An 11,693-nucleotide genomic window follows, 5' to 3' on the forward strand; every position below is an offset into this window, starting at 1 on the left:
TCCTCCAAGACCATTTCAGGCTGGACATAAGGAAGAGCTTCTTTACTGTCTGAGCCCCAATGGCATGGAACAGACTGCCTCCAGGGGTGATGCAAGCACATACTCTGGACTTCTTTAAGAGCCATTTGGACGTTTATCTTGCTGGGATCCCTTGACCACAGCTGACTTCCTGCCCCTGGGGTAGGGCCTGGACTCAATGATCTCCCGCGGTCCCTTCCAGCCCTATTGTCTATGAAATCTATGAAAATATCTGAACACCTTCCAAGTATCTAACAATAGAAATAACTGCCTTTCATTTCATTCCCAACCTGCAGGATAAATAGCCACATTAGTTTATAGTTGTATGTTGGCATAGATAGGTGCCTCTGTTGTGTTATGTGTGTGTATGTGAGAGAGAAACAAGCAAAGGAAAGATGAAGAAAGGAGTGTAAACAGAGTTCTGAAGGTAACTGGTCATATCGATGGTTATTGTTATTTCTGAACCTGATTATAGCTGAAGGTCTTTGTTTCTTGCCTCCAGGAGTCTCTGCAATTTGATTGCTCTGAGGAAACACAGATGTCCTAGCATAGGCGGCAGAAGGCCGGGGCTAGCAGGGCTTAGCTTCCCCACAAATGCAACTCCACTGCTCCAGTGCCACTGCCATGCCCTGCTGCTGCACAGCCATGCCCAGTGCCTCTGCCACACGCTGGCCCCACAACGCCCTGCAGGAGGGAGGGGTGGTCCTGCAGTGCCTTGCACTGCCCCCACACACCTCCAGCCCCCCCCCCCCAATAATATTTTCTCCCACCACCGCTGTGTCCTAGACGTTGCATTAGCTGACACGTTGCGAGCAGGGCTAAGGAAGTGATACTTCCTCTCAACTCAGAACTGGTGATACCCCATCTGGAGTACTGCATCCAGTCCTGGGCACCACACGTCAAAAAAGATGTGGAGAAGCTTGAAAGAGTCCAGAGAAAGGCCACAAGAATGAGGACAAACTTTATGAGGAAAGACCAAGGAATCTGGGACTGTTCAGCCTGGGGAAGAGAAGACTGAGAGGGGACTTGGTGGCCATCTAAAAGTATGTAAAGGGTGAATATCGGGAGCTGGAAGAAAAACTGTTCACTAGGCTCCCCAGGGGAGGACAAGGAGCAATGGCCATAAACTGTTAGAGGATGGATTCAGGTCGGATGTAAGGAAGAACTTGTTTATGGTGTGACCAGAATCGGGAATAGACTTCCCAAGGACATGGTGCAGTCCCCAACTTTGGAAGTCTTCAGGAGGAGACTGGATCACTTGATCTCAGCACCATTCCTGCCCAGATCAGAGGGGTTGGACTCAGTGATCTTTTGAGGTCCCTCACAGCCTTTAATTTCTATAATTTCTATGATATGTTAGAGGGTCATGGAGGGAAGAGACTTTTTTCTAAGGTAGCAGGAAACTATCTCACAAAACATTTTAAATATGAGGATAGCTATTTTAAGCTATCCGTCACATCTTGGAGTAGGAAGGGAAAGAAGAGTTCAGAGGGCACAACACTGAAGGGGTGCATTTACTATCGCCTGTGTTTCTAAATGTACAAGTTGTTGCATTTGTACCATTTGGAACTTTCATGGGGGCTCCCTGGCTTTACTCCAGTAATGAGTTGCAATTATCAAGGCCGGGAGTTATGAATGGATTGATCCCTGTGGTCTCATCTGTACCTAGTAGGATGAAGAACAAAGTTCTGGCCGTCACATGAGGAAGTCAGTGTTTTTTGCCACACGTTTAGAACATGGTAAAAGAGGCAACAGCCTCACCCTCAGCTGGTTGACCTGATTCTGTGAGCAGCACTGACTGCCTTACTAGCATTACAATTAATTTATCTGTATGAATGACACACTGAATAGTGTATGACCCTTTCCTGGCCCATTGCTGAAATGCAGGACAGAGAGCTTCCTGTCCTAACTTCCTGTAGCACTGAGTACTAGAAGCAATTTCTGTCCCTTATTTGTAAGCGACAAGACTTACATAATCGTCCTGTTTGAAAGCAACTATTTGCTTATAGTTTTATCCACCATCATTCCCTGATGAACCAATGTCATACGTTTACAGTTTTACTACTTGAATCACAATCAGAGCTGCATTATGCTGCATGCCAGGGCAGATCCAAAGGGGTGCAATGGAGTGGTGTGGCTGCCCCCCTTCAAATTGGATCACACCCTGAGAGCTTTTTTAAAGTCCCTGAAGCAGGGAGGGATCCCCCTCCTTCCCCTTCATGCTTGAGGCAGGTCCCTTCTCCTCCCCAACCTGACGCCACTGTTTTTCCTGCTGTCCCGGGGGCTGGGGAAGCTTCTGCCTGCTCTAGCTGGGCTGTGCAGGAGAGGGCTTAGCAGAGGACAGTGACAGGGCAGGAGGGGTGTCCCTTCCCCTGCCTGCACCACTGTCCTTGTCCCAGCTGAGCCCAACCCTCCCCTAGCCCCCTGGTGCAGGCAGGGGGAAGCTTCCCTGGCCTGGGACAGTGAGGAAAGCAGTAGCAGTAGGTGGGGGCAGCGGACGGGGCTCTGAGCTCCAAGAGGAAGGGGGGATTCTTTCCAGAAGTCCTGAGAGCCGGCAGCACCCGGCTCTGCCTGCGCAGGTCCCGCACCCGCTCTGCCCAGTCCTGGATCCGCCCTGCTGAGGCCTGCAGAGACCTCTCGGCCCGACGAGCTCCCAGCCTGCAGCCCCGCGCGGGGCCGGGCCGGGCCGGGGCGGGCCGGGGGACGTAGGAACCTTCGTGCGGCGGAACCGAGAGGCCGCGGCGGCCGTTTCCTGCCCGGGCCGCGATTGGGAGCGGGCAGCGGCGGGGCCGGGCCGCCATGGCGGACGGGCCGGCGGAGCTGGAGCTTTTCCGCCGCCGCTGGCGGGAGGAGTTGGCCGGGGCGAAGCGGCGGCGGAGGGAGCCGGAGCCGGAGCCGGAGCCGGGCGTGGAAGAGCCGGGCGAGGCCGGGGGCGTTGCGCTGGCCTGGAGCCTGATGGACGGGCGGCAACTAAGTAGCCGCCCGCGCCCGCCCCGGCCCCGGGCTGGTCCCAGCAAAGAGGCCCCGGCCCCAGCTCCGGCCCCCGGCCCCGCCGAGGACGACCTGCTGGGGCAGCTCATCCGAGACCTGGTACGGACCCGGTCGGCCTCTCGCTCCGGGGCCGGTCGGGCAAGGGGCCTCCCTGTCCCAGTGCCGCGGGGAGCGGCCGGGACCGCTGGAGGATGCGCCGACATCTGACATGACACACAGACGAGGAGGAAGAAACAGTGTCGAGTCCAGGGCACTGAGGCAGGGGAAGGAGGGATGGGCCCTGGGGCTGCCCTGGCGAGGTGCCGGGGATAAAAAGAAGTCGTCTTCTCCTCCCAGTGCCTCCCCAGCCTGCCCCGCGGGGAGGCAGGGAAGCTGCGGCCCAGCAGCTCATTCAAAGCCTTGGTACTTGTGGGGGGCGCACCCGATAGAAAGGACTGGGGTGGGGCGGGAAGGGGGATGTAGGGGGGTTTATGCACTCCCGGCATCCCAGACACGCTCGGGTGAGGATTAGGATCCCCATCATGGTAAAATTTTCCCTGGCCACCCTGAGAAGGAAGGATTTACTCAGGGTGGACCTAGGATTTTGAAAAGGAGGATGTCCCTGGTGCAGTGCACTGCATATTATACAGCACCTGTTTTCTCCAGGTAAAAAGAAACTAGAAATGAAAATGCCAGGGGCCCAGGGCCATATTATTCAGTTTAAGATTGATGCAAAACCAAATAAGTCATTAGGATGAGTTAAGAACAGGCTGCAGGGCACAGACGTGGGAGCTGCAGTACGGGGGGCAATGAGCAGACAGCAGAAGTACAGAAGAAAGGCCAGCTCCGGAGTGGAGCATCAAGAGCATTACAAAGGAGAGAGAGTCATTACTCAGTAACATCTGTGGAATTAAGAGGTTAGGAGGAATCAGGTAGATTTCAGTGTGCCAGGAAGTCAATTGCCCCTCACTGCTGCCTGGCTAGAAATGCTGCCACTGCCAGGCAGTTGGTTTTAAATTTTGGCTGGAGCAGAAATGAAGGGAGAGTGCAAGTGCAGCATCTGTCCCTGGATTTACTGCTTTACTTTTTTTGGATAAATATTTTTTTCCAGTATGTGTTGACATGAACCTTTTCTCTGTGGTGGGGTAGGAAGGTTATAGAGTGTAAATACCTTTTGCTTGTGTGTGGGGTAGAAGGCTCTTTGTAGTCAAATTGTAACATTGGGGTCATGGATTAAACATGGACATTATTACAGTACAAAGTATAAACATTGCAGTACAAAGAAAATCACTTTTTCAGGAGCGCAGCATGCTGCTCCTGTTGCTCAATACTCTCTCCAAGCACGGTGTAGATTCATTTTTGGTTTAACTTGCTCTGAGGTTATTGCATCTCAGTTCTTGAATATATTAATTTATCCACAGCAGTTTTTTTCACAACATATATTTTCCTTCCCTACTACGCTCAGATTGTGGTCAGACCTTCTGCTGTTAAATTCGTTAGTTTTATTCAAGACAGTGCGTGCTTAGTTATGTTGCCTGTGCTAAATATCTTGCAACAGCATGGGTTTATGGAGAAACTTTCCTGTCACCAAGAAAACCAATATTAATTGCATAAATGAAGCAGTTAATTTGAAAGTAGTCCAAATTGCAGATCTGAACAAGTTAAAAGCTTATTCTGCTAAATTCTCCCTGTACTCTAGTTGTAATGGAGATTTTATTTATGGCGTAGAAAAAAATAGTAGGGAAAGCAAGTCCTTTTTTTTTTTTTTTTGCTTCTTACTAACTTCACTGTGACTAATTACTCTTTCCTTTTTTTAAAAAAATTAAGAGGAGCAGATTAAATTTCTGACTGCAAGGCACAAATTAATCCATTTACAGAATTAGTGCTCCATTAGCACACAGGAGTGCAAATCGGTCTCAGAGGGGACGGCAGTATTTGAATTTTGGATTAATTCCAATAGACTGTTAGACAGGCCAGTGCTGACTTAATGTTATATGGTTTCTTTATAGTTTTTGCTTTTTGTGCTGTGGTGAGCTCTATGCCATTGACACATGTGAATTGTTTGGGGATTTTCAGTATATGTACACTGGACATGCACTTTGCTTAGGTGAGGGTGGTAGCAGCTATGTTCTGCATCACGGAAAAGTGATTTTTTTTCCCCCTTGCGATAAGGAGGTCTGTGTTTAATCTGTGCCCCTGCTGTTATGATTTGGTCATTAGTATGCTAGATCTCAGGGAAAAAAGTTAAATGTATGCAGTTTCACTTTACTGAGGAAAAATGTTATCCTTGGGATGCGTCTACACAGGGAAATATTGGTAATGTGAATTAGCTGTTTTGTATTGGCTCCCTGTGCAGGCACGTTATTACTGAGAGTGCCTTCAGTCCACTGTGGAAGGGTTAAATTAAACGGCACAGTGAGTCAGTGTGGAATAAGAGAGTTCACACAGACTTAGTAAGGAATAGGTATTGCTGTGTATGTTCACAAGCTAGCTAACAGCAATGTTTTCCCCACGTCACAAACCCTAAATAAGCCCACTGTAGGCTATGTTGTTATTTCTTGGTATTGTAGAAGGTATGGATTTGAGGAGTAGGTAAGGAAGGGTGTTGGAGAGAGACTTGGAATGAGGTGGTGAGGCAGCCTGGCCAGCAGGATGAAAGAAGAGCTGGAAAGTACAGGTAGCTGATGAATCAGAATGTGCTTGTATCTAGATAATGAATTCCTTGTACCTAAATAATGAATAATGGGGATTATATTTTCCCAAAGTTAGACATCAAAGTTGTTTTAAGCATGAGTTTTACTGGGACAAGTGTGAAGATTTTGAAGCATTTAAGATGTAAATATTACAAAACCCCAAAGAAATATCGGCAAGCAAAATTTCAGAAATGGAGGGAAATTTAAGTGTTCAAAATGGGTCAGTTCTGCAAGTACATGTTATGAAAAATATACCTGGAACATTAATTTAGATTATGTAGTCAGCATGATAACAGAAGATTAGAAATGAGAGGATTTAAATCTTTTTTTTCTAGCTGCAAATCTTGAAACATAATGTGCAGTGTAGGCCCCCACAATACTGTAGCTACTTAATGAGTTAACTGGTCCTTAAAAAAAGTAATCTCTGTTGCCTTTAAAGAAGGTAAGTTTTGTGTTTTTATTCAGTTAAAATAGAGATTCTTATAATACATTTATTTTGGTTGGAAATGATTATTTTCAGGCTTGCAGGAAAACTGTAATCTCATTTTGGTCTGTTAAATGCAGTGTCCTGTCATCTTTGGTCAATTATCCCCCACCATTTAAAAAACCCTCAATGAGATGAATTTGCAGTAGACATAGGTTTTTAAGTGCATTCACGTTAATCTCTTTGACAAAGGTGTTTCATGTTAGAAACGTGTCCTGTCTTTCAGATGAGCGGCACCACTGGGAATCTCGTGAAGTGGAATCTATTTATCTTTTATTTTTAAAATAGTTGTAGCTGTCTTCACAGCAACACAATTGCTTTATGGGGATTTCTGTGCTGGCCCTTGTTACTTTAAATACAAAAAAAAATAGCTTGCAACTGAACATTAGTAAATGACAAAGTGCTTTATATTGATTTGTTTATTGAAACCAGTAAAATCACTTGAGTGCAAAAAAGAAGCATTATTCAAATAAGATCTGTTGTGTCTTTGTGACTAAAAACTGCAATAATATAGACAAGCCTGTAATTCTCTCTTATCTGAAATAGAAATGTAGCCTTTTATGTTTCAGGTGGCAGTAATGTGACTTCCTGATCTAAATTCCTAGGATGAATAAACAGAATAGCTGGGAACCTTTATGCATGTATTATTACCTGACATCCTGTTGTAGTGGGATTGCAAGGAGGAAAGGCAGAGTATTCCTGGTTTACATCACTGAAACTGATAGAACTGTGAAAACGTCAAGAGTGCTTGTAATCCCTCCTGATTATATCATAACTTTTTTCCCAACTACTTCATTCCTTAGCATGAACAGTTTATTTATTCATACATTAGTGAAAGCTAGTAGTTTAACAGTCTTTAACTATCTGAAGGGTGGGTACAAGAGGATGGAGCTAGACTCTTCTCAGTGGTGGCAGAGGGGCAATGGTTTCAAGTTGCAGCAAGGGAGGTTTAGGTTAGATATTAGGTAAAACTTTCTCACTAGGAGAGTAGTAAAGCATTGGAACAAACTACCCAGAAAGGTTGTGGAATCTCCATCCTTGGAGGTTTTTAAAATGCAGCTAGTAGACAAAGCCATGGCTGGGATGATCTGGCTTGGGGGGTGGTCCTACTTTGAGTAAGGGGTTGGTCTAGATGACCTCCTGAAGTCGATTCATAGAAAATTAGGCTTTGAACATATTCTCCTTTTTTTCAGAATGAAATAAATGAGATTCCTTTCTTTGATGTCCAGCTGCCTTATGAGCTAGCATTAAAAATATTTCAGTACCTGGGTAGAATTGAGCTGGGAAGATGTGCTCAGGTAAGCATTATCCAAAATTTACTTGCTTTATTTCATGTAAGATCAAAATGACTGCTCAAGTAAACAGTCATGCATTCAGCCATTCAACTGTGTGGTAGCCATAAATGACACTTTCTTCTCACCCGAGACTTGGGCTTCTGTAATTCTTTGCACATTGGAAGCTCTCCAAAAGCTGAATATAGAAAGCAGTAGTAAATGGATTTGATTTATGGTCTGCAGCAGTGTACAGTTAACCAAAACGTCCAAGGTTTGATAACAGCTCTAAAGGGACACTGTCAGAACTTCAGACCAGAAAAAATGCTTGCATAAATTTAATTCCAGTGAATATTGTAGTTCATAAACAAATGAGAATTCCTGGAGTATTTGAAATCCAAACATTGCAGTACTGAAAACCTAGATGTAAAGCTGCTTTAATTATTTCCATTGTGCAAGCTGAAATGTAGAAAGTTACTTAACAGCATAGTGAGAGGTGGACTGTGATGCTTTCTCTCAGTTTTTAATAATTTGGTAACCTCCCCTAGAGTGAAAGTACTCATGTTGAGGTTTTTCTTCAGACTGACAGCATAATTTTTGTGTGATTATGAACAGCTGTTACCAACCTGTCAGCAATCAGTTTGTTTCAGACTCGCCCTCTTCGTGAATTTTAGTTTTATTAACACAGGTATTAACTATAATGCAACAACATTGGCTCAGCTGGTCCTAGGACTGTTCCGGCTGCTTCCTTGGGTCTCTGTCTGCGCAGCCTTTCCTGCTTTCTACAAATTCTGTGAGGCAGGTGGGAAGAGCTAGCTTAGCAAATGCTGCTGTTCAGGTCAGGTATTTCAACCAGCCTATTACATGGCTGTTGTTAGCTGTTTTTGTGCCCCACCTCCCAGTGCCACTGCTGCCACCTGGCCCAACCCCCCTGCCGTATTAGTGACATTATCAGCCACATCAGCCAAAAAAGCCGATTGCCAATAATGTCAAGTTTCTTTTTGTCAGTGCCAGTACGTTACAGACCCATGTATCAGTGCACCCCTAGGAATTGTCTAATTTCACTGTGGAATCAGGTATAAATAATAACCAAATAACATAAATGATGGAATTAAATTAGATTTTTCTGTTTTGTCTGAGTGAATAATTTATGGTGTTACACAGATAAGGAGACTTACCGGACAGTGTCCCTTTAAAAAAAAAAAAAAAGCAACAAGAAAACCAAAGCAATGGAAAAACACACCCAATTTTTTTCTTCTAAAGTTTTTTTTTTTTTTTTTAAATTTCTGTTGTATGACTATATTAATGTGCCTTGTAGAAGCTTTCGCATCTGCTACTTTTTCTGTCCTCAACTGAGATGTGAGCATGCAATAAAAACTGCATCCTATAAAAATGGAACAGGGCTCCATTTCAAGAGAGGATTGCTCAGAAAATTAATTTTTCTGCAGCTGTGAAAAATTTACTTCAGAGCATAGCAGTATTTCTGGCTACCAGAGGGACTCCCCTTTTTTAGCTGATCTTGAGTTCACCTTTTATTCAGGCTTATTTCTTTAGGTATTAAAAACATCTTATGAGAAGGTAAATGTTAGATGAGGAGAATGCTCTTAGAAGAAATTCCTAAATAGAAAGTGGTAGCTAACAGATAGCTGAGCATATGCCCTGTATTTTACAATGCTTGCAGAATGAAATGAATATCCAAGGCTTTTAGCACAGAATTGGCTTCTTTTAAGTGTTCAAATAAAAAGCAGGGCAATAAAAATAAATACCATTTTCATTTTTCTCTTGGTGATTTTGTTGGGTTTTTTTGGGGGGGGGGGGAAATAAAACCCCTCTTCTATTAAATGGAATTCCCAGCTGCTTTAAAGTGTTATCATAGAAAGGTTGTTTTTATTAAGGCGCCGTGGGATTTTAGTGAAATTGAGCCAGTTAGTGGATTTGGCTTCATGAACTATGTGAGCTCCTTTTGAAGGAAACCTGTTTGCTTAGTTCTTTACACCAAATTGGTAACTGACTAACAGTCAAGTTGTGTGACAGCAAAGTCTCTTAGAGGTTATATCACACAATGGATTGTTCTGAAAAACTTTTATTTTACCCTGATTTCTTTTCTCCTTCCCCCTTTTTTTGTTCCTTGGAGAGTCTCTGATTTCTTAAAATTAATACTATAAAGTGCAAAGTGGTTTGTGTGGCATTTTGTGTAAATTAATTGTCATCAGTTCCTGAAGTCTGAGTTCATGAAGCAGTGAACAATCCATGCTAGTATAAATTGGAGAATTACTCTTTTTTGATTATTGCATTTTTAGAAGTCACAAAAGGGTCTTTCTTTCCTTATATTTGTCATGGATGGGAATGAGATGAACAGGTATTTGGGAATGTATATATTTGGCAAATATTTAAACAGCTTCAAAAAAGGGGGTGATATTGAGGACCTCCTGCTGCAGACATGAGTGGAGAGCAGAAGTGCTATGAACAGCTTGTCTTATGTAAGCAGTTTCATTAGCTTTCCTGCTTTTGCAGTATCAGGCCTGTCAGTTCATCACTGTGAAGCCGTGTGGTTTGTCTGTATTGTATAAAGCAGTTTAAACTCTTGGCTATATACATATATCCATTTACAGTTACTAAAAAAGACAACTTTAGTTGCTTAGATTTTGTGGTGAAAATACTCCATTATGTGTATTAAAAATTGTAGCTAAAGGAGGATTTAGTTTTGTTTGTAACTAGATTTAATCCATGTCTGTTTAACACTAGTAGTGTGTTTTTTGTCTTCAGAGGAATTTAGAGACATTAACCAGTACAGTAGTTCTGTGCATTTTGTGATAGTGGAAAAACGGAGAATGAAGGAGACAGGGAGCAATAAGTACTTAATAAGTATTCAATAGGAGTTTGGTCCATCAGTTATAATAGGAGTAGTAACATTTGGAATCTGATGCGAAGAGTGTTCTAGCTAATATTTAAAAAACAGAAGGCAAACAGAAGCTTTTGTGGTTTGATGTCTATGTTCACATGTGCTGCTTTCTCTTTGTCCTAAGCAAGATGTAACATTTTCTCTGTGTGGAGGTGAGGGGAAACTGAAGTTTCTTTATCCAGAGTGGCCAGGACGCTAATGTAACATAGTAAAAAGATAATGGGCACATACATAACAGGCAAAATAACGTTAGACATTTATAGAGGTAGGGTCAGCAATGCCTTTCAATGATTACATCTTGCTATGGAAGGATTTATAATACAATACAAACTTGGAAAATAGTGATACCGCAGTTTATTTTGTAATTTAGAGTTCAGAATGTTTAATCTGAGCTTTCAGATAGCCTTTAACAAAAGGGCGGGGTGTGCATGCCCTCACGCGCAAATAAAGCCATGATTTTTGGCTGTCAGGGCCTCACCTGAATCCCTAACTCAAGCGAACTAATAAAGCTGACTTCAAGCCAATAGCTGTTTTTAATGCAGCAGTTCACAGTGGTGTTGTAAAGTGAAATGCTTGAGACACTTTTATTAGAGACTTCTTGCAGCTGAGGCTCGCTCAGTGGGGCTTTTACTAGAGATTGTCATGCCAGTTTTGATGCATTAAGGAAAGACTGTGTTTGTGACCCTTTGGAAATTTATGCTTGTAAACTGGCACAACTCAGTATATAATTTGATTAAAAATCATAATAGGATAGGGTTTCTTTTTTTTCTTTTTAACATTTGTTCATGTAAGTTAAATTGACACACTTTTTTATTGCTTGAATTTCTTTTTTGACCTATTCTTTATTAAAAAAACCTCTTAAAGAGCTTGAAACTAGAAATGGCTCTGTGAACATCATTATGGCAAGGTTTTTTTTTCTTTTATTTGTAGCAAAGCAAAAATTGGCATAGCTTTTTCTTGTTTACTTCTATTTGTGCAGAAACATGCTTCAGCTAAAGAGAATTGAAAGGAGCCTTCTTATCAATAATGATGTTCCAGAATATTAACCCCTGCAAATCAGGTGCTTTCTGTGTGTGTGTGTGTGTGTGTGTGTTGGCAAAAAAAAGTTAGCTTTTTCTTTTAAGGATGGTGCTTGGATTTTATTACTTCGGATTAGTGGGGTTTGAAAGCAAATCTGTCAATGCATTACAGCAGCCTGAAGTTTGGTTTCTTTTTGATTCTTCCACCACGATCCGCTGGCTGGGAAATTGGCTTCGTGGTCGGACCCAGAGGGTTGTGACTGATGGCAGTCACTCATCGTGGTGCCCTGTGACCAGTGGGGTCCCTCAAGGCTCTGTCCTGGGACCCATACTGTT

At 43.3% G+C, this 11,693-nt stretch overlaps 1 protein-coding gene across 1 annotated transcript in view; it reads left to right on the forward strand.

The window, feature by feature from the left end:
- Positions 1-2,764: 2,764 nt before the first annotated feature.
- Positions 2,765-11,693, forward strand: part of FBXW8 (F-box and WD repeat domain containing 8) — a 69,701-nt gene continuing 60,772 nt past the window's right edge. The window contains exons 1-2 of the mRNA XM_019539356.1: positions 2,765-3,108; positions 7,359-7,463. Of these exons, the coding sequence (XP_019394901.1) occupies positions 2,818-3,108; positions 7,359-7,463 (396 nt within the window). The 5' untranslated portion in view covers positions 2,765-2,817. The remainder of the gene's footprint in view (positions 3,109-7,358; positions 7,464-11,693) is intronic.

Source organism: Crocodylus porosus, unplaced genomic scaffold (assembly GCF_001723895.1).
Source record: "Crocodylus porosus isolate Cpor-Errol unplaced genomic scaffold, CroPor_comp1, whole genome shotgun sequence".
Classification (NCBI taxonomy): Eukaryota; Metazoa; Chordata; order Crocodylia; family Crocodylidae; genus Crocodylus; species Crocodylus porosus.